Source organism: Melanerpes formicivorus, unplaced genomic scaffold, assembly GCF_026170545.1.
Source record: "Melanerpes formicivorus ecotype bairdi unplaced genomic scaffold, bMelFor1.0.p_v2 SCAF_10, whole genome shotgun sequence".
Lineage (NCBI taxonomy): Eukaryota > Metazoa > Chordata > Aves > Piciformes > Picidae > Melanerpes > Melanerpes formicivorus.
Genome location: NW_027142362.1, coordinates 972,857 through 999,220, shown reverse-complemented (window position 1 = coordinate 999,220; position 26,364 = coordinate 972,857). Strand labels below are relative to the sequence as shown.

At 38.7% G+C, this 26,364-nt stretch overlaps 1 protein-coding gene across 10 annotated transcripts in view; it reads left to right on the top strand.

Annotated features, from left to right (window-relative positions):
- MEF2A (myocyte enhancer factor 2A) overlaps positions 1-26,364 on the top strand; it is an 89,996-nt gene that overhangs the window by 26,568 nt on the left and 37,064 nt on the right. For all 10 annotated transcript variants that reach the window (XM_068143327.1, XM_068143324.1, XM_068143326.1 and 7 more), the window contains 2 exons: positions 9,671-9,870; positions 15,439-15,642. In XM_068143327.1, coding sequence (XP_067999428.1) covers positions 9,817-9,870; positions 15,439-15,642 — 258 coding nt within the window. In that variant the 5' untranslated portion in view covers positions 9,671-9,816. The remainder of the gene's footprint in view (positions 1-9,670; positions 9,871-15,438; positions 15,643-26,364) is intronic.

The following is a 26,364-nucleotide window of genomic DNA, read 5'->3' as shown; positions in this document are numbered from 1 at the left end:
AATGTGTTGAAGTTGTTGTCATGCAGCTGTTTGCTGCATTACCTCAACCCTTTGCACTTTGTAGGCAGAGTGGACAGTTTTCATAACAATGAATTACTAGAAGTTTAGTCACTGATAAGAGTTCAAAACTTCACTTAGTTTTGGAATTCGTACTGCAGATCAGTTTGCTGTGCTATCCAGCTCATGCAGTTTCCTATGTCAGGTGAACTCACTGTAAAATAAGATTACCTCATCATTCGTGTGCTTTGTTTTTCCCAGTAGAAGAAATTAAAAAACAAGCAATGAAATGCCTTTTATATACATACTTCATGAGGAAAAATCTGATGTTTTTTACACTCGCCTTGGGAAACTGTGCCAGTTCTACACCAGTCAGTTTTAATGTACTGAGAACAGACACTGCTTTACTGAACTGGAGAGCTGCTTATTTGGCATTTGCTACAAGGAAGCTGAATGCAGCCTACAAAATCCTTGCCTGACTTTTTCTGCCTGTCTTCATTTCTATAAACTTTAAATCTTAGATTACAAAGTCTTACATTTATAGATTTGAAGACATCCAGGATGTTGTTTAAATTAGCTCGGTTGGCCCCTTGTTGAATTTTGAACTATGTGCGAAAGTAGTACACTCTCTTTGGTTTTTCGATGTTGCTTTCAGCTTTTTTTTCCCTGAATAATCCATCTGTGAGATGTAGTTATGGTACATTAGAACTTTGAAAGAGAGCTAGTGAGATTTTTATTTATGTATATATATACATTTTGTTTGTTTGTTTATGAGTGTGCAGTCCTTTATGTGCAGGTTATTTGTTCAGATTCTAAACGGATTGTAAAATTAGTGTTCTTCCAAGCACCCATCTTAAAGTCTTCGCTACTCCTCAGAAAAGACAATCTACCAAATGATGTAGTTCTCAAAAGCAAAAAGGACAATACTCTTCTGGATAAAGATGTCCAAATAGAAATTCCAGCAACCTGACTTTTTAAGGTTATTTTGACGTGTTTATGTTACGCTTACATTTAGTGTGCTGCTTCCACAGAATTCAGCCTGGCATGGCCATGTTAAAATCAGAGCAAAGCTTTCATTGTCTATAAAATTATGAAAGCACTAAGTGACCACATACAAGAAAAAAACAGGTCATGCACCTTGTCTGGAATTTCATAAAAATCTGAGCAAGTAATTTTATGATTTAAGAGTACAACTGTAACTGAAAACATCTTCTGTCCGCTTGCAGTCCCCACTCTTACTCGGCTTTGCTTGACTGATTTCTGTGGTGATAAATATAGATGTGACAGGTGGGGCAGAGGTGTTATGAGAACTTTGAGATAGTGAGCTCTGCCATTGCCAAATGCATGTTGGTATGCAAAATAAGATGATCTGTATTCTCTGATCTATTGATAAACTGAAGTCGAGGAGGGAAAAGTAAAGAGCCAAGATAGCAGTAATTAATGCTTGAGTGTCACTGTGGTAACTGATGAAATACGAAGACTTCTGGAAAGAGATTTTGCAATGATAATACTTTTTCTTGCAGCCATGACTTAGCAGCCTGTGATATGTTTTAAGTGTTTTCTCAAGACGCATGAAGAAGGTTGAAGTGTTAAGGTGTTGAAAAAACAGAAGTTTCATTTGGTTGGTAAATATATTATTTGGAAACCAAGCAGTCCCATGTGTGTATTTTATTCTCTCTTACAGTGAGATGAAGGAAAATATTGAAATGACCCTTTCAGTTGTTCACGCTGTTAGGTTTTTACTGTTCAGTTCATGACCAGTGCTTGTGAAGGTGCCTTTTCAGATGATTCTTACTGAATCATTAGGCTGGCTTTAAAGAACGGACGTTATTTTCCCAGCTGAGAATAGCAGCATGATTTTGGTCAGTTCTGCCGCAGATGAATTGAAGTTAATTTCACAGGGTTCCATCTTGTCTTCTGTAACAGAGAGCAGCTGTTCTGTGGCATCTTTCCACTGTCAGTGAAAGGGTGTATACTTTAAAGCCCTCTCTAGTAGACATTTTATCAGCATTTTGGAAGGGACATAGGCAGGCTTCCTTCTTTGGTGGCAGAGGAGAGTTTTGATAAGGAGCCATGTTGCTCTGTCCTTTTTTATTAGTAGTATTTTTTTAAAACAAATACTATGTTGACCACATAGTTTAGTTTCACAGGCAGTACAGATTCATAATAATAACCTTGAATTACCTTTTTGGTCTTGAAAAACACTTAATATATATGTGAATTTTCCTTCAGGAGAGAAACTTGTCTTCTGTTGCTCATGTACAGAGGTGTATGAGTTTAAAACCTGCTTTTAAATGCTTTTCATTGCACTTTGATCTTGTTGCTGTGGAAGTTATGAAACGTAGTCAATTGTAACTGAACTCAGTACCTGCAAATGCCTTTCTATTTGGTTATGGAGCAATCATCTCTAAATGTAAGTTTAGATTTCTGTGTCTACTGCAGTTATTTTCCAAGCACTGTAAGTGGAAAATGGGAGGATTATCTGATCAAAAGTTTTAGAGTTGTGATAAAACTGACATGGTTGTTCTAAAAGCTCCTGTTCATTCACCAAGAAATTAGTCTTTCTGGTCGTAGCTTTTAAATAGTGAGGTTTGTTCTATTCACAGTGTCCAGAACCATCTATCTTTGTGCCTGTTTTTGTATACCATGGAAAAGTCGCATCTTTCAACCACTTACTTGATAAATTAGAAACCAGTTTCTTGAGACACTCTTTGGAGCATGTTTTCCAGACTGTTGTTCAGTCATGCTGTTAGTTTCTTAATCTGTTTGTGCAAGTGTGGCAACAGAATTGTTGTGATTACTTAAAATTTTAAGTTCTGCTTCTATCTAAAATTTGATTTCAATTCAGTATTGAAAGGTTAGTTCTCTTTCTGTGGTTCTTTCTCCATTGTTAGCTCATCAGCTCCCAGATCCAAGTTTTATCTGTTAATAATGTTGTTTTGAGAATGTAAAGATTATTTTAGAAGAATTAAGACCAAATTTATGAATAGTAATAATAATGTCACTTGAAAGCATGTGGTAAAGATATCTGCTTTTACAAATAAGTGGATAATGGCATCTAGAGAGTATAAATGGTCAAAACAAAATGATACATAATTTTTGGACTCTAAGCAGTAGGCTAAGAAAAAAAGTGTACAGCAATGTGTAACAGTATGAAAAAATACTGTAAACCCACTTAATTTTAGATAATTAGAGCAGGATTCTTGCCCATCCCTGGTCCTAGACAAGGCCACATTTGTCATATTATCTAGGAGTGTCATAGGTGGTGCTGATAGTTCTCAAACTGGTTTGTCAACTCAGGAAAGTCGTATCTTAAATATTAAAAATTGCGTTCGAGGAGTAATAAAACTTGTTTTAAAAACAGGTGTCTGCATCTCAGTTCATTTTTCATACAGCTTAGATCTGTGTTGTTTTGTGTGCAAGAAAATATAGTTATCTTTGTCTTAGGACTTAATGCATGTCTAAGAGCAGCAGCAAAGGCCATTTTGAGTAGCATGCTTAAATAGAGTTTGGAAATTGCAGTTCTTCAGTAAGACTAGCCTTTGGGTTTGGTTTCTTGGTTTTGAGAGTGCTCTGAGATGTTTTGTAATTTGCCTTCAAAACTGGATTTGAAAAGCTGTATAACTTCCAAATTAGAAGCTCAAAACCAGATTTAATTTTAATTTGGAACCTGAGGACCACATTTAGTTGCAAAACTCCACTGATCTGCCCTAGAAGTACAGCTTACTGAAGTGGTTTGGTATCAGAGATGCATGTTGTTCTTCCTGGCTGAAAGAAACAAGTGTTTATGATGCATAAAAAAGGAATACCAATAAAGAATTGTTTATGGCTTCCTGTTTTTTATGTTGTCCTGTTTGTGTTTTTTTTAAGTTATTTTGGCTGAGGCTTGTATTATTGTTTTATAACAATGCTTGTGTGTCGCTTGCTAGCCGAGGACCTTGGAGCTCTGAGGCCGGTCTCATTTACTGTAAGGCTCTTCTCTTGGCTGTAGAAGAATGGCTTCTAAACTGAGGAGGGAAAAAAGATTTATTTCCTAATATTGTGGTACATCAAGAAGTGATACATAAATGACAACATTGTTTTGAGGGGGTAGGCTTTTCTAGTGTTTTGTGCTTATATTTGACATTACTTACAGCAATCTATGATGACAGGGGCTATGGAAATATGACTGCAGGAAACATTTTTGTCACCTTTTGCACACCTCTGAAGAAATCCCAGCAAGAATCTGAATATAGATAGAGTCCCTATGCTTGAAATGTTAATTTTAAAATCTAGCTTCCAAGTGGCAGAAAATAATTTAGAGCAGTGCTGGTAGAATGTTTCAGGCACAGTAATCGCATCCATGGCTTTCAACATGTTTCGGTGCAGATCCAAATCTGACTGAATATATTTTAAGTAGATTGAGATTTAGGAGAAAAAAGGTGGCTGGGGTAGTATACTTTGTATGAGGTTGCATTCACACTGAGCTTATGAAGAATAAAAAGTTCCTAGCTCAATTCTGGGCAGTGAAATCAAGTCTGAGACTCATGTTTTACCTGGCTCTTTTGATTGTTTTGGTGAAGACATTATGGCAGTCTTTTCTTTTTTTTTCCTTCTAGCTATTTCCACTTAATGTTACAGGACAGGGAGGAAGGAGGGACCTGTACATGTTTACAGGTACTTTGGAAAAAAAGACATGCTCTGTGGTAACCTGCCTTGTTAATGTAGAACATTCAACACGTGGGGATGGGCCTTGTGACTGTACTGATATGTATGGAATTTTCTTCTCTGGTCACATCCTTGGTCAGCCTGCAGAGTGTTAGGCAGAATTGCCAATGAGTGCAGCAATGATTTGTGCAGCCTGTGTCCATCAATTCGTGCTTAGGGGCCAAATTTACAAACCTTTCTGTCCAGTCTCCTTTAAAAATACCCACTGACCTTGGTTTAGTAAAAATTGTCTGCTATTGTGTAAGCCATACCTATGGTTTGCCAGTGCAAGATGCTTTTGTAGGGATCTGTGTTTTCCTGCAGCTGTGGCTTTGAGAGTTACCATGCAAATGATCCAACGTCGTGACACGCATTTCTTTGTGTGCATTGCAGTAACTGAGCTCTGATGACACACTTGCTGTCAAATGTAACCTGCAACTCTGGGGAAATGGAAGTTCCAAGAAAACAGTGAGGCAGAGGGAAACAAAAGGAAAATAAATGGAGTATAATTCTGACAGGGTTTTTCCTAACCTCTTCTGCCAGAAGGCTTCAAGAACTTGTGGATTTCTGCACAAATAAAATTTCTTTCCATCAAACCCTTAAAAAAGTCCTTAAAAATAGGTCAAATACAGCTTCTTTGCTTTAAAGTTACACGTTTCTTACTGTTTATGAAATTGTGAGCAACCTTGACAACAAGGTCCTGAAAATATGCAGTCCCAGAGGTGTGTGTTTTGCTTATGGTTCAGTTGCCTTTCAGCAGTTAGTGTGGTGTTCTCACATGTGTTGGGGAAGGGAATAAATAAATAAATAAACCACATTTGCTTTTATACAATAATAGAGCTTCCACTTGGACAGCTGCAAACATTCTTCTTGCTGTTATTGCAGGCTGAGTTTTTTCTGTTTGAAGCTCATCATGAAGCATGTGTGGGGGTTTTTTGTTTAATTTGCTTGTACTGTTCTATTTAATAGATGCTTGACATTCTTAAAAAGAAAACCAACCGAATTAACAATAATTTTCTGTGTGCCCATGTGAGTAATGTAAAGCTGGTTTGGTGGCTGTAATTCGATTCTGTCAGTGGAGGAAGTAGAATTTTTTCTTTATCAAGGTTATGTAACATAAATTTCAGATTTACTCTCAGAAATTAGTGTGTGGTGATCTTCACGTGTCTGTTAATTTTCCTTTCCTTTCATTCTGCCCTTCATTGGGCAGAAGTTTGTTGATCTAAACGAAGTGATTTTGATTGAAGAATTTTACCGAAGTATGTTGCTGTGCAGCAACGATTCAGCAAAATGAAAACTTTGGTTATATTTTGATGCAGTCATGTAGTGGACATAGTCATATATCTTATCTTACATAGTTGTGTTGCTATTCAGGAAGGAAAAAAGCCCTGCAACTGTGACGTGATCAAGGATTAGAAAAAGGAAAAGTCTTTGCTCCCATGAGGGATGTAATGTGTGTTTGCATGGGGTGGTAACTTCCCACCCATGAAAGGTGGGTTTTTACTGCTCAATTTACTATGACTTTGCAGTTCATGACAAGATCCTTTCTACTCTAACCTCATACTTCAATTCTTAGCTTAGGAAATCGTCTCATGTGTGACTTCAAAATTAAAGGGATGTGGTGTTTCAGAGCAGGGTTGCCTTTGGCAAATGTGTTTCAAAGCCAGGTTTCTGGTGTCCATAGCAACCTGCGGAGAGGGAGGAGAAGCTGGACCCAGATGGGGACAGATTTGCAGAGAGGAATTTGCACCCTAAGTGAGAAAAGCACTTGAGGTTGAAGAGAGTAGCAGACCTTAGAGGCTATAGTGGACTGATTAAGGAGGGTGAAGCAGGTCTCGCAAATGGTGAATGGGTTGATGCGTATGCCCAGTAGAGCACAGTTGGTTTAAAAGACCTGAAAATAACACCCCCAAGCCTACAACACAGTGTTGGTGACAATTTAGTGTCGGTTTTCCTGTTTCCCTTTGTGCGACAGTGCATGGAGCAGATTGTTTCTCCCTTAGCTTTTCTTCCATTAGTTATGGAAAATATTTGTGCATCTCTTCTAGTTTGTATCCTTAAGTATAGATACTGCATAATATCATGTCCTTTTTCTCTTCCTCTCTACCCTCTTCTAGTATGAGCTTATTTTATTCACTGCATGGACTTGGGTTTGCGTATCAGTTGCAGAAGATGGAAGAGGCGAGTGAATGTGACAGGAGTATGTGAAGAAAATGTGTGGTCCTACATAGGGGTTTTAAAGTTGTTCCAGAGCATAGGTCTGTCTCTATAGGAAAAATCTGAGAAGCAGTAAATTTGCCCAGGTGTATGTCTTAATACAGGAGAAAACAAAATGCTGATATACTTCTGTATACATCTGTAGTAGATTGTCATAAAACTTTATACACCTTGTTGTAACTCTAAATGTGCTCTGTCCTTATGTTTCAAAAGAACAGTGTGAAAATGGGAGAGGGGAGGATGGAATGGGTGGCCAGGGAATGGCTTTTGGGTAAGAAGTAGTAAAGAGTGGAATTCTTTAGTTACCAGTAAAGGTAGGTGAAGGACTAACATGAAAGTAGAATATGACTGCTTATTTACTGCCTTATGCAATTGAAAATCTGTGGAGGCCAAGGGGGAGTAGCAGGATCAGGCTTAAAGGCTTTATCTTCTACTTGGATACATTACTAAGCCACGAAACTCCTTGCTTCTAGGTGGTAGAAATGTACATAGGTTCAAAAGTAATATTAATGGAATGAAGATTTAGTCTTCAATGTGAGGTTCCACATATGACTCCATAAGTTCCTCATGGAGTATCTGGAGAAAATGCTTGCTGGATATTGCTTGTAACTGATACATGCTTACTCCACTCCTGTGTTTTACCTCTGCTGTCCTACTGAATTTGCAAATAGACACAGGTGAAATGTTGGACCAAATGAACTGTTGATCTTGCACGTAATGACTATTTGTGTGTACTGGTTGGTATGCTGAGTGCTTTTAACAAGCAGAGAAAGGAAACTGATAGCTCTATATGCAGAGAACAGTTTCAATAATGTGTATCTAAAAAAAAGAAGCAACAGATGAAGGAGAAAAATGTGAAGAGCTGCTTATAGAGATCCTTTTGTTAGGTATGTTTAAGGAATGCAACTAGTTTTTTGCAGAACTGAATTTCATGTGTGGTCATAGCAGGAGCTGAGGAGTGGTTTTCCTTGTGGGTTTGGGTGTGTGTGTTGTGTGGTTTTTGTTGGTGTTTTTTTTTTTAAAGTGGGGCAGCTGGCTTAAGGCTGAAAATTGTATGAATTGAAGCTTAAATCCAGTGGCTGTTCCTGGTGGTGGCCTTTGTTTTCTTTTCTTTTGGGTTTTGTTTTTCACAAAACCCCCCCAAACAACAAGAAGCAAACCAACCATAAAAACCCACCAAGAAACACCCAAAAAAGATACACAGCTCCATGCCTGTGCTGCTTTTCATGTGCAGTATTTGCCGTGTGCTATGGGTTGTGCAGAGCCTTGTTCCCTGGCCTCGGCAAGCTATTAATACCTGTTCAGCAGCACACTGGACGAAATGGCTTTTGTCGAAGCAAATAAACACAATGCAATGCTGATGCTCTCAAGTTTTGCTGTGTAAACAATGTCTTACGTCCTTTTGACCAGTGGACATCAGATAATCTTAATGTTGATTTGATCACAGCTTCCCTGGGATAGTGTTTCTAAATACTGCTGGGCATTTTGTGATGTTTTACAGAAGCAGGCCTTTGTTGATATCAGGTAAATACAAAATGACAGCCCTTCATTTTGTGGGGTTCCTCCACCTTTTCAGTTTTTTTCCCCTCCCTTGCAAGCTGCATCAGAACATCATGGTTGTTTCCTCAGTGTAGATTGAATGTATTGTGAAGTGTAGCCTGTGACTAATCGCCTCTTGCTGTCTCTGCTTGTTAACTCTCTGATGGTGATGTGGTTGCACCACTTTCTACATATGGCCTCAAGGGCATGGCGTTGTGACACCCATATGAAAATATACAGGCCTTGCTTTCAAAAGATGTTTTGGGTTGGAAAGTTAGGGAGGTTATAAGCTAGTATTGTGGCTGATTTTACCTCCTTTATTTTAATGAATATTAGGTAGTTACACAATAAGGTGTACCTATTGCCTATTTATGTGTTCTAGTATACAGTTCATGTTCCAGGGGCTGTTTATTTTCAATCATTCTTCAGATTTGTGGAATTAATGGTCTGCTATGGTTAAAGCAGGGTGCTGGGAATATGGCTTTGCACTTTTTAACTGAACATGCATTTCAGTCTTGTTCTACAAGTCAATGGGATGCATTAGTACCAGATGAAAGTATTAAGCTTTTCAAGTTGCACACATCTTTGTCTTTCTGAACAGTATAACAAAATGAAACAAGTGCTGCACTGATAGTTGGTTATTGGCAAATATGTAAGTTACAGGTTATTGCAGAGAGAGAGTAACTGTAGAGTGAGAGTAACTCTCTGAATGTCTTAATTATTCACTGGTGCCTTGGTTGCTGTGAAACATTTCTGTGAAAATATTTGGTTTGGTCTTTATCCTTTTTAAGTAAAGATATTCCCTCTTCTCTCCTTCCTGCTTCCCAATGAAACTCTAAATATTGTCTTATCAAATGAGATGTAATTAGTTTAGGAACAGAAACTTTATATTCTCATGGCTTTGCCTCATTACCATGGTGATAGTTTTGCAAGAGAAAGAGGAATCATACTGGATTCTTTCTAAGGTTTCTTAAAATAAATGAATGGAGTTTACCAAAAGTTTATAGGTAAATTTTTGAAACCTCCCATAACTCAAGGCCTGCAGCTTAGAGTGGTGAGCACCACTCCCTTTGACCTCTGTAAATTTTTAAGGCATCAATTGAAACTGCATGAAATGGTTAGTCATTTTAAATCCCTAGCTTATAGATACTCACTGGAATTATTTTATGCATGCAGTTATTGTATTGCTATGCAGTGTACATTGATTTTCTTTTCTTTTTTTTAAATTTAGGTGGTTATAAGAAGAAATAGGAACCTGAACCTCCAGCTGAAGACAAAGTGAAAGAAAGCTGTATCATGTGTTAGAATACTGAAGAGTGACATTTCTTGGATTAGTGTATTTCGGGATAGCAAAGAGAAAGAAAGAAGAGGCTGAAAATGGGGAGAAAGAAAATACAGATCACAAGAATAATGGATGAACGGAATAGACAGGTGAGAAACAAGGAGTTTGCATGAGCAAGTTCTTCAGTACTCCTAAAAATGAATGGAAACTCAATACATTCATCTTATTTCCCTCTCCTAAAGCAGAGCTTTGTTTTCGTGTATCTACAGATGGCATGACCAGAATACAAATAAGAAATAGGTCTCAGTAGTTTTACTGTTGTTTGAGGGGAAAATTGTTACTTGTAAGTAATGTGAATTACTACTTGAAAACAAATTCACTGTGAAACTGCTACTCCTACTTAGACAGTATCCTAGTCTGTACTTGAAGTAGACTGGAGGGTTATGTTGAAGCAGAAACCTTACTTGATCTGATAGATACTAGGAATAGTTGGTAATGAAGACAAGCATGAGACATTGAGTGGCTGTAGTAAAAGTATTTACTGCAGCCTCCTTGATTGAAGAGTTTGACATAGCTGTGGACTATTATCTACAGTAGTTTGTATATGGTAATGAATTTTGTTAACAGGATTCTGTTTAAAGGCACAGTAGCCTTCGAGAGTTGTTTTTTTTTCAAGAGGGAAGAGTGCTCAGAAATGTGCTGCTTTACTTTGCTGCTCCTGCTCTAATAAAGAGGTGTCCTGAACTTGAAAGGTGCAAAAACCTGGTGACTTTGTAGGAGTAGTTTCCTCTTAACTTCTAAATTGCTTCATGAAATAATAGCCAATTAAAATTTTATTTCTTAAAATGTACAGTGGGGTCTCTGGAAGCTGTTGTTTTTAAGTAGTGTAGGCATGAGGGGCCATCCTCAGGAAGCGTGGTGGTGAGTCAGACCAAGGATACTGCTAGACAAGGATCTTTTGTCCAATGATGGTCATAAGCAAGTAAGTGTAGGATGGAGTTGCACGTGTTACACTACTCTGTAATCCTCTTTCAGCTTCTAACTATTCTTAGCTCAGGGATTTCCTGAGCTGGATGTGGTTTCTGTATATTTAGTAACCCTTAATGGATGGGGTTTTTTTGTTTTGTTTGCTTTCCCTGCCCCCCACCAGTGAACTTGTTCAGTTATCCTTTGAGCCCTTAACAGTTGCAGCATAAATGCAGTTGCTGCAATATCTTTTGGCTGGAATTTTCTGCAGGTCCATTACTTGTTGTTTCAAGAAACACCTTTTTGTTTCCACTTTGTCATGATTCTATTAATTATTTAGCTCTTCTGTGGAAGAGGCAGCAGTCACTCCCTATCTAGTCTGTCCGTCTTGCTTGTTCTTTTGTGGACCTCTGCCATATCTTATTTTTCTCTCTTAAAATAATGTTTCCAGGCTGAAGCACACCAGCTTGCTTCGTTTTAATACAGAATTCACTCCATGTCTTTTCTCATTCGTACAACTTTCCCTTATACCTTCTTGAGTATTTTGTATTTGGTGGCAAAGGGACCCAGAGCGGCACAGACTTACATGGTGGTATGCTGATGTTTATTCTCTGTTCTGTTCCTAGTATTTGATTTGCTTTTTTAACAACTTCTGAGCACCAACTTGATGTCAGAGTAATGTCAGAATTCCATGACATAGCCTTGCTGCTGACACATCAGTTGAGAGCCCACTGTTTGTTTGTGAAACGAGGATTGGTTTTCTGCCTGTATCACTTTAAAGCAATGTAAACTGCGAAGCCTATATATAGCACGAAAAGTATTATTGGAGTTTGGGTGAAAGCCAAGTATTGTGTTTGAACAGCTTTAATCACACACTGACAGTATGTTTGATGTAGATAAATGTCTCAAGCACACGTAATAAAAGTAGATGAATTAATAACTTCATTTTTTCAGATCTGAAGGCATGTTGAAGAGGTGGAAATTGATCCCCCTCCCTCCTTTTTCCATGTCATTTGGAGTGGGTTGGACACACTAGACATCATACTACTAAGCCCTGACTTTTCTTTTTTTCCATCACCATGCCATTGTTCAGGTTGGAACAATGGAGGGGAGGAGAACTAGTGGATTTGTATCACATTCTGGTCCACTTGTACCATTACTGTGACTCGAAGGAAAATGTGGGGATTAAATTAAGGCTTTGTTTCTGGCTGTTCTTTGGCTAGAGCTTTTTCTTTTAGTGACTAGAAAGAGGCTTTAAGTGACAAATGGAAACTCTTGAGATGGTGACATACTGCATCTGGGTTTTAAAAGCTACTTTTTTTGTTACTGGAATCGGTTTTATTATCTAGAGATATTCATGGTGTTTTTTCACCCCACAGGTGTCGTGTGGGTTTGGTAGTTAGTATAGAGAGTTTTAATCTGCTAAAATAACCTGCTGTCTTGAATATTTCACAAGTATTAATTTGCTTTTGGGACTTACTTTTTTTTTGCACTGACCCAGATAAGGCCATTTCTGCTTTGTTTTGCCAAATGGTAAGCATAGTTCAGTTGTTTTGTCTCCCACAGCCCCTGTGGCATACACATCTGGTTCAGGAACATACATACAATGTCCTGTTCAGATGTTGGTAGGGGTGTGTTTGGTGGTTTGTTGGTTGTTTTTTTTTTGAGTAGAATGGGGTAGAGCTTCGCCTGCAGCATGAGTTCATGTAACTTGGGAGGGAAGAAAAGCTGTTGTCCTATCAGAAGCATCTTATTTCTGATGGGGTTGTATGTGAACTCAAAACAGAATATATAGACCGCTACTCTGGGGGATTACAATTGTCATGAGACCATCATTGTATTATTAATTAAGCAGTCTTATCTGCTTGAATGAGCTGCAGGACATTCATCTTCATTAAGCTGAAGAGAATAAAGTACAGTAAATTAGATATCAAAGGACCTCAATTTTGCTGCCTTTGCTTTCTCCTCCCCACTCATTTTTCACTAAGCAATATTAGAATAGTGCTGAGGAAGCCATTGGCCTGCAGTAAAGATACACATTGTTGGTTTTGGTGTGGTCCTAAATGGCAAGGAATTAAACAAAAAATAAAGTGGAGATCTAATGTTCTGCTTTCTGCATTCTTAAATGAAAACTTGAGTTTTTAATAAACTGTGTGTAAAGAAAGACTTGAACTCCAGTGGTATCGGGGTTCATGCTAAGCATTGTCCAAATACAAAGTGGTAAATTGATGCTATCTCGCAAGTAACACGTGCTTTTAGAGGCAAGAGAGAACTTTCAGTTGAGAGGCAACCTTGACCCAGGATCTTATCTGTCCTCAGTGCACCTTAGCCTTCAGTCTTTTCATTTAACGACTTCTTTAATATAGCAGACACTCTGTCCCTGTGTTTTATGGTGCCTTTTTCCTGACAAAACCAAAACAGTAGTACCTGTCTATACCTCCTTGTACTTGGGTAATAATGTGTGCTTTAGTGTCTTGTAAATGAAGTATCAGAACAACATCATCAGCTATATAAAATGCCCAGTTTTCCCAGATAGCCAGAGGAATGCATATGAAGTAATCTCAAGAGGGGATAAATGAATCCCAAGTGTTGTGCAAGAGGGTATGTATCAAGTGGCAGAACTACTAGGAAACTTAGGCAAGATGGATTGTGTTTTTGAAAAGCAGCTGTATTGTATTATATGTGGACAGTAAAATTTCCACCTATATTTGGGGAAAGTACAGGCCAGTGCAACCTGCTTCTGTACTTACTCAACTTGTTCAATTGATAACTGAAAATAAAACAAGATGCATTAAGGTGAAGGCTGTCAGATTTTTTTGGTATCTTGTCTCACTAATGTACTGTAATTGTTAAACAATAAGTAGGTTAAAAGATTTGCTAATACTAGCTGAACCTGGCATCTGTTACAGCCTTCTTACATAAAATTGTTTCAGAAATAGTTCTGTATCTTAATGGAGCTTCTCCCCAAACTTGCTTTGAGAGGGTTGAATAAAAATTTATGGTAAGTGTACTCACTTTGCATCTGAGCAGGGGTTATTCAAGTCTCTCTCTAAACTGCAAGAAGTTTCTAAATTAGAAGCACTGCATGGTAGCTTAGGTGGGGCTATGGTTATCACAATGTGCCTGATGGTTCTGTGTTCTCATCCCTTTAGGTCTTTTGTTTATTACCTCCTTTGCTACTGTGGCTAAGTGTTCACAGTCCCAATTTTAAAAACTCAAATTCACAGTGCATCTTTGGGAGGAGAGGGCATATGCTAAAACATATTTTTTTGTTTGCTTTTGGGTACCTGTGCTGGCACTGAGTGGGTCTGGCAAAGTTAATGTTGGGGCAGACTTCAACCCACCACAGTACCCTTTTAAAGCTGGAGAGGAATCTCATGCCCACAGTACCTTTGCAAACCTTTGCGATCGAGGAGCAATGTGTGCAGTTATTGTCAGCATCCTATATACACGGTGTTGTTAGTATCTGTTTGCACCCCCCTGACTATTTATGAAGTGGGACAGATAGGATATATTCTTTTATTATGGATAATATTTGAAAAGTAGCATGTATGAGATGATACTCGGCCCTGGAAAAATTGCCTTGAGGTGTGTACACACTGAATTTTCCCATCCATCTTCCAAAACTTGATGTACAACTGAGCAATTAACATGTTAAACTACAGAAACCCATAAAACAGGTTTGTTTTCTTGTGTTTCACTTCATTCCTATCTTGCAAAATTATACTGACTATTGTCTGACATGTGGGGCGGGTAGGCCACTAACGTCGCAAGGGAACATACTTGGAATTGTAATATGGGGGTGTGAATATGGCCATAGCCAGCAGTGTGCTGTTCAGCGCTGAAGCTCAAATGGAAAGGTCTCAGAACATTAACTGCATAGTAGGTTAAGTGCCTTTTTGAAGCATAGGAGAGAACATGAAAATACTCTCATTTAAGAGAAGTTTGCCTTAGTGTCAGACCTGTGTTTGAGTCGACTTTTGCACGTCGATACTCTTGCATCCTTAACTGAAATCTTGTGAAAGGAATGGTTTTTAAAATCTTTTTTTATAGTTGATAGTGATTTTTGTGACCGTGGTTCCCCCTTCCTTGGTGGACAGGCTCCCCTTTGTGATGGTCTATAATGGATTTATTTCCCTGCGGCAGTTCTAATTGGATAGAATGATTTATTTTGTCATGTTCCCAAAGTGGCACAAACCAAAAGTGTAAGTGAACTTGATTGGAAGATTTAATAGCAAAAAAAGTGAGAGTATTTATTAGCTCTGCATAATTAGAAAACATATTACATAGCAACTGTGTTCCTTTTATTGATACTGTTGTATTCTTTTATTTTATTAGAATTCAGTTTATGAGTAACTTGTAAACTAGAATAACTCATCCAGAATAACAGAAGAAAATATTGTGATACCTGGAAAGTCAGTGCTGGTTGAAGAGAAGGAAACGTGGTTAGAGGATCCTTCAAACTTCAGTTCCCCTTAGTAGTTAACATACTTTCTCCTTAGTAGTTGTATACCAGTGGAGGAGTTGGAGTAGAGTAATTGTCGGGTTTAGTTTAATGAAGAGCAGACAGCCAGATACGAGAGGCATTTCTTTTGTTAAGCTTGTACACATGCTCAGTTATGGCTCTCATTAGTAGGAATAAATGATGTAGGCTCAGTGGGTATGTTCCTTGAATGTTTAATTAGAGTCCTTCTAACCCTTGTTAGGTGTTTTTAACACAAAAATAATTTTATTCTTTTTTCCTTCTCCAGGTCACCTTTACAAAGAGGAAGTTTGGATTAATGAAGAAGGCATATGAGTTGAGTGTACTCTGTGACTGTGAAATAGCACTCATCATTTTTAACAGCTCTAACAAACTCTTTCAGTATGCCAGCACTGATATGGACAAAGTTCTACTTAAATACACAGAATACAACGAGCCCCACGAAAGCAGAACCAACTCAGATATTGTTGAGGTAACAATTTGAACAGACACGTCAGTTTTCTTGTCTCCTTCACGCTTGTAACATAGAGCAATATAGTGTGTTTTAAGAGTTCTTAACCAAGTGTATTCAAGAACTTGAAAACCTTGTCATAAAATGTAACCTGCTGCTTTTAGTCTGCTTTCTCTAAGGCAGTGAGTTTTCTTTATAGCCATGTTGGTTTCCCATCTGCCCTCCAGCCCCTGCCAGTTTCTGGGAAACATGATTGATTTCAGCCACGTTTGGCAATGGAAATAGAGGTGTGAAAGATGGTTGTTTTTCTGGGGGAGGAGGGGAGGGGAAGTGTTCAAGGTTTTAATAGCAAGAATCAGTTGGATGGAGAACAAGGTGCAAAAAAATGTCCTCAACCTTAACAGTTACTCTTGACCCCTTTCATCTTCTGAGACAGTAGCCGCTTTACCAATCAAATATTGTGCCTGGCTCAAAGTGGTCACAGTCTGTACTACTACTTGTACAGAAAAACCGATGAAACAACCAAAAACCCCACAACAAACTAGAATAAAAAAAGGGAATCTGTGGAGGAAGTGAAGTTAATGAAATTTGTTGTCCAGTCGCTCTCCATGTCACTCAAGACATAGCAGTAGAATGACTGTGATCTCTGCAGTAATAAAACAGTGTGAATGTAATTACTCCAAGGTATTGGGATTTTCAGCTTTTATTATGCTTGGGCATTAAATAAAAACTCCTTCTAGTACACAATTTCTGAATTAGGTACAGTAGAAATCAAGGATTTTCTTGGCAGTTGGAGCCTTTATGTACTGTAACTGCATTTCAGATAAGAGTCATGTCTCCCCTAGTCCTGTAAATAGACCAAAACAGGTGGCTGGCTTAAGTGTTTAGTTTAAATTCTCAAGTTGTCTTCCAAACAAATGCCTTGCTTTTTAGGAATAGTGATTAGCCTTCTATAGCTGCAGAACCTATTGCCAAGGGGATCACAGAGTATCTTGTAAATAGGTTTTTAATAAAATCATCAGACTGACAAAACCGAGAAATAGACAAATGTATTTCTTTCGGAGGAGTTTCTCTGCTGATCTGTTACTTGCCTTTTATGATCAGAAAGAAGACCTCCCTATCTTCTGTCTTCAGTGCTGTGTACTAATGAGAGGGATAATACAAGCTTTGAAGAGCTGAAGAGTATTACATAGTCACGAGATTAGCTTAAATAAGGGATAGACAATGCAGAGGAAGGGAAAACCTAATGCTTTCAAGATGAGCCTTTGATTGTGACAGACATGTATTTGAGATAGGGATGCAAGCGAGTCAGTTCGCCAGTCTGATTTTTGTTCTGCATCTAAGGCCTCTTTGTGTTATGACTTGCAGTAGTGCTTCTTCACAGAATGAGGGCTAAGAACCTCTTCCTGAACAATTTCTATGCCATGCTGCCTGCATTTGGGGGAGGGGGGGTGGTGTTTACTGTTGGGGCTTTTAAGGTGGTGTCAAGCATTTGACCTCTGGCAATAGCATAGCAAAGTGAAGTCAGTACCCAAGTACATCTATGGTTTCTGTTGCGGGGGGAACATGCAAGGACTCTCATCTGCAGATTCTGATTTTCCTCTGCAAATTTACTGTATTGTAGCAGTATGAGATTAAAGATTTTACTCTCACCTTTCAAAGACAGCATTATTTAGGAGTGCTCTCTTCAGATCAGCCCTCTGTTCTTTCTGGCTTTTTTCTTTCTTTGGAGGAATTTATTTAGCTATAAAGGAGAGTGTGTAACTTTTTTCCTAGGAAGATGTGTTCTTGAATTTTGTCTGTGTTCTGGATGGGAAGGTTAAGTCAGTAGGATGGAAGATTTACAAGCTAAAACAGAGTGATGTTTTCTCTTTTTTTTTTTTTTTTTTGCAACTGTTTGCATTTCAGATTTGCTCTGCCTGTGTGGTAACTTTGTGGTCTATTAACAATTGTTCTTCAGGCAGTTGAGATATAATTCATGGTTGGATTTGGATGGTTTGCTTCCCACTGGGGGTAAATAATGTCCTTGATTTAGAAAAAACATTCATTTTCAGCGGAAAAATCAGTGGAAAAGTATCTACTTTCTTGCTTTAAAGCAGAGCTTTAATAGAATCAGTGGAGAATATGATGTGCTTTAGAGCAGATGCAGTGACAGGTACAGCATAAGCAGGGAGGAACATGGGAGATGAGATGGGGAGAGTAGGAGTCCTGTATTTAAGCAGCAGCAGGTTGGCAGAAACGCAGAGCTTGATGTAGTTTCTCCATTGACAGATGCTCATGATAAAGGTGAAGTTGCAGAACCAGCATTTTGGATATGTTCTGAAAACATTATTGTGTCTGTGTCGAAATAATGTTTTAACAAATAGAAATTCCAGAACCCCTCTCTAGAATCAGTAATTCTATCTTAGGGAGTTATAGGGATGCATTTATCTTAGGTAATGTTTCAGTAATTCACTTGCCTCCTTGATATGCTTGTCCTGTAGGCTCTCCATGAAACTAGGCTTGACCCTCTCTGGTCCTGATACTCATGAGAGGAGGGGGGTTTTGTCGTATTAGAAGGAAAGCTAATTGTACACAGCTTGGAAGCTGTGCAAGGGAAGAAACAAATCTCCTGTGACTTATTTTCAGACTGATGGCAATGTTGTAAATGATTAAGTGAAATTGATGAGGCATCTTCCTGTTATAGTTGCCTCCTGTTCAGTTTTGGCATAGGAATTGCTTTTATATGCCCAGAGCTTGGTATCTTCTGTTGCTCCTGAAACGTTTGTCTGAAAACATAGTAGGAGGGAGAGCAGCAGCAGCTGAAATGAACGCTGGAGTCTTTTGATGCGTGCCCTTACGTCTTTCGCTCTACCTGTTACTGTAGATGTGAATGCTCTGTTCCTGTCCTTTACCTATTCTTTTCTAATCTTTTTGACCCTTTTAATGTCTTTTTATTAGTTCTAGTGTTCTTTTTAATATGTTGCTGTTTCTTTGTTCTCTGCTTTCTTTGATTTCTAAGCAGTTTATCCCATCACTAAACGGTTGGAGGTTTCTCAACCTGTTTCTTACCGTGGCTTTCTGTTGGGTTGGGTTTTTTGTAGCTACTTGATAGCTAGTACCTGCTGTGGGTGTTAAGACTACGTTTTTTTTTCTCCTTTCCTCCAGCCACCTTGGCAGAATGAGAATTTTGAATAGCTGGAATTGGAAGTTCTGGTACTTTGTTACAATGTAAGCTTAGTTTTCTAACTGTCAGCATTGAGCTTGGGGGTAGTCCATGTCCTGCCATTTGGTACTTCTGAATTATGGGCGGAGATCTTGCAACAGATGGCCTGTAACCAGCTTCCATGGTAATCTGTGTGGCATTTTGAGCTGGGCTTCACACTCCGTGATCTTCAGCTCTTTTGCTGTTTCAGTCTGGTTTACCACAGTAAAAAAATATACGTGAATAGGAGAACCAGGATTGTATGCAGTAGTCCCAATCAGAACATGTGCAAGCCTGTGAGAAAGCTTCCATGCTTATCAGATGAGGCATAATTAGTCTGAGGGGGGTTTTAGATAAATTTCTGCATCCTTGTGAAAGGTGAAGCTTTGCTTATGACTGCTGATCTCCTGACCTTTTAGTAAAAGGTATTCACTTAAGGAGCAGCAAGTGTTATGTCGCCTTTAAGCCTTATAAAGGAAAAAACTGCCTTCTGTTGAAATGTTCAAAGAACCCTGTTGTTAAATAACCTTTTTGTTATTCTGTTTAAAAAAAAATAATCTTTGATGCTCTTGGAGTGTGTGGTCCTTTTCACATCTCACGGGAGAGATTTTTCACCTGGTGTACAGTATTTTTTCAGTTATTTGAGTGCAAGCTAGGGCCTTTGCACAGGTTAGCTGGGGCATACAGGGATATTGGAAAAATATAGACATTTTCCTTGTGTGCACTTTGAAATCTGGGATTATGTATTTAGTTTTCAACTGTGCCGTTACAGCTTTGTGAAATTGTTCCACCGAAGTACTACCTATAATTGGAAGGGCTTGCCATAGGTGTTAGAGCATTCGATGCTTTAATGGTCATGGCCTTTTTTCTCTAATACATTATTCCTGGCAAGTAATTATTTTTTTCCTGAAGAAAGAGTGCTTCTGCAGAGCAGAATGGGAAGAATTTTAGGTTCTATCAGGATTCTGTATACATATGGTTGACAGAATGTTTTAGTGTATAAAAGATAATTTGAGGCAGTGCTCATTCTTTTTTGCTCCAAAAGAATAGAGGGAAATGACCAGGCATGCATACTCAATCTTCTTTAGTGCAGGGGTGTTAAGATTATTACAGATTATTTAAAAGGTAACACTTCCATGTTGGTCTTGCTGTCCCTCACCAGGCCTTGGAAAGCAGCAGCTGTGCAGTCTTCCCTCTCCTCTAGTCTTGTTTATTCTGGAGTCGAGGGTTGAAGACAGGCTCTTCTTGCCTATTTAGCTTGACTTTTTATCTCTCTTTCACATTTTCCTTGAGTGATACAGCAAAAGAGGTTTATTTCAGCTACACTTGACTGTAGGTGGATTGGACGTGTTCCATCACAGCATCTCATCAAATTGAGAAGATTTGCTTTTCTTAGGAGACTAAAATGTGACCTTTGATGGTTGGCATTTGTTCCCATGAGAATTTTGGGTAGGTGTCAGTTAATAAGCCTCTTCTATATGGTTTAATGCTGTTTTCAGTACAGTATAATGTGCTTAGGTCATACCCCAGATATTGACAGGGGTCCTTGAGATATGCTGTAATCTGTAATAAAAGTCATAAATAACAAGTACCCAAAAAATTACTGGGAACATGCTCGTTGTTGTGACCAGACTGCTGTATGGGAAGGACCTGGATTGTTTCTTGGTGCAAGTTGCAGCAGGTGATCTGGGTGTTTGTATTAAATCTCTTAAACACAGAAAGTGTCTCTAGCAGGAAGGAACATGTGCGGTGGCTTGATGTGATAGTGGTCATGACATGGTTTTGAAGAAGCAGATAACCATACCTGCTGCTGCTTGCAGTGGCGTAAATAAGCCAGTTTAATCTGACAGAAGCTGCATTCAGTGCATCATCTTGTCTAAAACACCAAGTGGGCATTCTGTTTCCCTGCCTTTTCACAAAATGTTAATGGAGCTGTTAGAGGAGCAATACAGGTTCTTTAGTCATAGGCATACGTAGTGTCAGCGATGCGATTGTCAGATCTTAGTTTTGAGAAGGCCTGGAGAGCTCATCTGCACGTGTAGAGCCTGCAGCACAAAGAAGCAGATGCATCTCCGCAGCCAGATGGAGCGTATGCCAAGAGACAAGTGTAAGAGTGTAGGGAGCATAAACAGAAAAGTTGGTGTTGAAGCACTGTGTTTATAAACCCGAAGCTTTTGGGTGTTTGTTTGGGGGGGGTTAATCCATTTTTCTCCACCTCCTCAGCATTGCTTCTTTTCCAGGTTATGCATTACCAACGTGTTTTGTACCCTTGTTTGCTGTATGACACACACAGTACTGTGTGAGCCATGGGATGCTATGGTGTTTTGGTAGCACTTGAAGTAGTTCATAGCTTCTTTTTAAACATTTGGTGAACTTCAATCTGGGAATTATATCTCAATATACATGGAAGCATGCATACAAAATTAGATGAGAAAGATGTCCAGTTAATTGATCCTGTTTCCTTTCCTGGTGTGCATACCTGGTGTATCCAATTTAGATATGCATTTGGCAAACAAGTTGGGCTTCCATACTTTGCTTTTGAAGTGTGATGATGGTAATTGCATCACATACTTCAAAAGTACATTAATTCAGTGTGTTTCATAAGAGATGTTAACTGGTAGGGTTTGGGACATTAAGAAGGAAGAGAATGCTCTGCCACAGCTTCAGTTGAAAATGAAACCCAGTGCTTAATGTGGGGGACTCAAATCTCCAAATGTATTTGAGCACAGCTGTATAGAACTGAGGTAATTCTGAGGGGCAATACTATGAATGATGGTGGTCAGACCCACACTAAAGATTGGAGGAAAGCTGACAATGGATTAATTAATGTTGGTTTGCATCCCTTCATATTTGGTAGATGGAGAAATGCCAGAGGTGGGCTTAGACCTATGGAGGAAAAAAAAACTGACAAGCTTTGAGCATGTAGCAGGATACCTATGAGTACTGTGAATAGTATGTGGTTTTGTTGTCTGGTGCTTCCTTTGGTCTCCAAATAGCATGGAACATGCTAGAAATAAGTGGTATACATTTGTAAGGAGGAAGAAGCTTAAAAATGGTTTCAGTGAAGAAAAGAAATGATTCTGTAATCGGCTCCTGATGCTGAGAAAATGTCGCCTTTATTGGGCTTGATTTGCTGCCTCATTATGTAAATGTAATTATCCTGCATAGAACTGCTCAAACAATTTGAGACAGCACTCACCTGCCTTTGAGACATTTTAAGGAGATGATTGAGGAGGACTTATGTATGAGTAAGGACTAAAATTTCACTTTCAGGTTACCATCACAAGGAGAAGAAAAGGCATAAAAACTGAAGTGGTCTGGAATATGACTCATCAAAACCTGAGATAGAGAAAAATACGTGTGTAAACAGGCTGTGCTCTGGAGGCTTGTTTCCCATACAGAGCTCTGGCAGAAACAGCTTCCTTGAAAAGTGGCAAGTGTAGTGAAGGTAGCAAATGTTTATTTGGAACATAGTGACAGAAGACAGCTGTGTACTTTGTGTACATCATGGGTTCTCTGCCTCATCTTTCCCTGTATATATATATTTTTTTGAGCTTAAGCTAAACGCCTTCCAAGTTTTTAGTTGATCTTTTTACTGCTAGAATAGTTTTTTTTGGGGTTTTTTTAAATTTTCCTTCTCTTGCATTTGGTAATATTGTTCTGCTTCAGAGAAATCTTTCCATTCTTTGGCATTGCTGACGTTGCTTTGTGCAGGCTGCTGCCTAACGCTGATGTGCATTTATTTATTTAATTTAAGGGACAGACTGTTGGTGACTTTCAGAAAGCTGATACTGCTAGAATGATTTTTTTTTTTTCATTTTGTGTTCCTTCATTTCTGACACATACTAAAAAATACTGGAAGTAGGATAGACTTAATTTCATCATCATCATTTGAAACAGCTTTGGTTTGCCTGCAAATAATCTGAAGCAGCACATGCCTTGTCTCTAAACCAATGATTAGGTTTAATGGTTTAAAGTTAAGAAAGTCGATTTCTTCCACATCTGAAAACACACTGGTGTTTTCAACTCACCATGCTGTGTTGATATGATGAGTTTTGCTAAACTGCAGTTTCAGTCACTGATTAAGGCACATACATTTCTGAAGTTTGTCTAGATAGGATGCATCTTTTACATGAAACTTTTTGGAGTGTCTTAACAGTTGTGCTTAGCTGTTGTATCACCACCAGCAATTTCATGTAGTTCCACTTCACATTGCTCTCCATCCTCCAACAGTCCTATGGCAGTTAGATTAGTGAGGTTAACTTAAAGCTGTGAAATGAAATTTGCTGTGATAGTCTCAATTTTTTGTAAGGAAGTTACCAGAGAAAGCTCTAATCACTTAACTGGTGAGTGACAGCTTACTTGGCTGTACAGGAGTAGAATCTCAGATTGAATCCGATGGCTCTTCAGGAGGCTGTGCTGCTGTGAGGACTAGAATCTTAACTGTATGTCAAATACTAATAGAGGAGCTTGGTATGCTACCTGCCTACCAAAAACTCTGCAGAAGCAGCCTTGAAACAGGCGATGTGGATGTATTTTAAGAACCAGTGTAACTTCGTATTTCATCCAGAAAGCACAACAGGAGTTTGAATTGGTCATAATATAGAGTTTGTCTCATTGAATTTTTTCCCCTATTCATGCTAATTTCTCTTTAGAGAAGAATGAACAATATGGGTCCAAATATCATTAGCAAAAAAGAAAATGCCTAAATCTTTCCCATCTTCCACTACCTACAAGCTATTCGTGATCAGTACAGTTCCAAGAGACTTATTTTAGTTCTTAGAACCTCACTCAATGTGACAGACATGACCATGGGCATGACTGCTGAGTGTCCTGCCCTACCAGTCTGTGCTCTAATTCTGTTGTTTGTAATCCTAAAGTGCAGACCAAATCTCAACAGTGTTATTTCAAGGTTCTTGTCACAATTTCTAGTGGCAACACGAGTTGTTAAGATGATGAATACAACAAATACTTTGGATTCTAACTATGTAACATTAGCTTGTGTGATTTTAGAATAGAATAGGATTAACCAGGTTGGAAAAGACCTGAGAGATCATCAAGTCCAACCTATCACCCAGCACCATCTAATCAACTAAACCATGGCACCAAGTGCCTCATCCAGTCTCTTTCTAAACACCTCCAGTGATGATGATTCCACCACCTCCCTGGGCAGCACATTCCAATGGCCAATCTCTTTCTGTGAGGAACGTCTTCCTAACATCCAGCCTAAACCTCCCCTGGCACAGCTTGAGACTGTGTCCTCTTGTTCTGGTGCTGGGTGCCTGGGAGAAGAGACCAACCCCCACCTGGCTACAACCTCCCTTCAGGTAGTTGTACACAGCAATAAGGTCTCCTCTGTGCCTCCTCTTCTCCAGGGTAAGCAACCCCAGCTTGTTAGTGTTTTCCTTTGCAGTTTCTAGATGTAATTGGAATAAATCAAAATAGTCAACAAGCCAAAGATAAGAGCAAAACCTGTTTTCACTGTACCTGTAGAACTTACTAGGATGAGGTTTGAATTAAGAAACTTTCACTTCTGCTTATTTTACTGTAAAATAACTCAGGCTGTTTTGCTTTTGAATGAGGTCTTAATGATGTAAAACTTGCCATTAGGTAGAACCTCGTTTGGTTTTTTACCTTATGGCTATTGTTTCCTAAGAAAACTACCCTTGACTTTGGTTTATATTGCAAATTAGCAGAGACTAGTAACTTACTTATTCCACCCTTCTTCACAAACATTTATTGAAATGCAAACTTTGAACTGTAGCAACCAAAATGTGTCCAATGTTCTGGACATCTGTAAAATGGAAATGTAATTTCAAGGGCAGTAGCTAAGAGTGTTTGGAGAGATTCTTTAAGGATCTGTCTTGTGTCTGGGATTCTTTGGTCTGTGAGGGTTTGTTGGAGTGATTCCTACATCCTGTATCTCCTAATGAGGCTCTGTGTTTATGTATTAGTAGCAGAGACTTGGATAACACATTCCAAAAAATCAAAACTTAATAAAGGTGACTTTTTTCCTTTTTCTTTTGTTATTTAATATTTTAGTTTTTAGAACATCACTGAATGTGGCAGACATACCCAGTTGAGTATCAAGTGTAGGTGTGCTGAGATACTTCTGATCATAGGATGGAGATTGTGGTTTGTTCATTGTTAGTGTTTCACTGCAAGTGATGTGGCCCGTCTAGGCTGTGAGGTTCTCAAGGCTCATCTGAACAAAAGACTTCACACTGATCCTTTCACCTGGTTTGTTTTGCATAGACTGCTCTATCACCTGAATAAAGAAAATACTTATGGTGGCAGTTTTTGTGGTACAGACCAAGAAATCTCCCAGCAGCCCTTCTTATAGCGTATTGATTTGTAATATCATTCTTGCAAATCAATACATATGCAGCATTAATGTCTTTGTGATATGCCACTGATAGTTATTGCATCTTATTAATGTCATATCAATGATGTAAGCTCCCCTCTGGATATTATACATCCATGATGTGGGACTGTGGAACGCTAATTAAGTTTGTTAAATTGTCAATAGTCTGAGTTTTAACATTTAAAATGAGGTTTTGCTGGAATTATTTGTCAGCTTTGTTCAGTAGGAAGTGGACAATATATTGGTTAAATTAAAACCTCACAGATCCATTGGGAATATTGTGACCATTTTCTAGATCAAAGCCCATGTACATTCTTCCATTGGAAGCTCTTCTACCTGTAACAAGCCATTGCTATTTAAACTTCTGCTCTTTTCTGCATTAACTTAAAACTTGTGGAGTATAGTGACTTGTTACAATGACAGAAAGTTGAGCATGCCAGTCTTTATCCAACCTTGCCACGAGTTACACCTCATAGCATAAAGTTTAACTCATCTTTCACTGTTCCTGATTCTTACAGACTTTTCCATTTCCTTCTCTAGGTCCCATCTTTGAGTCCTCCTTACCTATTAATTTTCCACTGCCTTCTCAGGTTAGGTAAGGACAGGCTCCAAAGAGGTGCTTTGGCTTTCGAATAATTCACTTAATGTTTTTCCTTGCATAATCTTCACTTAAAGTGTATTCCTTCGACACATAACTGAGAAGCTTAGTACTCAAAACATGAGTTGTGACATACTTATTATAGCTTTGTGTCTTGAAGTCCTACAGTCTAATTATTTTAATTCAGTGTAAAGAGATGTATCTGCTTGCACCCTGCTGCTTTATTGCTGGCGAGTCTCACTGTCTCAGTGTATAGACTCACCTCGGTTGGGATTTTCAAGGAGCTGCTTTCATTGTCTTATTCAAATTGCATCTTTGGATTTTTTTGGTTTTTTTCTTCTTTTTTTGTTTGTTTTTTTGGTCAATACTCTGCACCAATGCTGCAAGCTGGGCTAGTGGCTGTTTGGAGAACACGTAAGTGCCCTGTGCACACAGCCGTTCAGCTCTCTGCTTACACACTTGGACATCTTTGTAGGTGAAACACAATGGCGGTTCCACAGCAGTGCTAGTCGAAGCTGGTTCTGGCAGATGTTAGTGTAGCCAGCTCCCATTGCCTTCCATATTAATGATATTATAACAGTTGCATGAATACTTAGA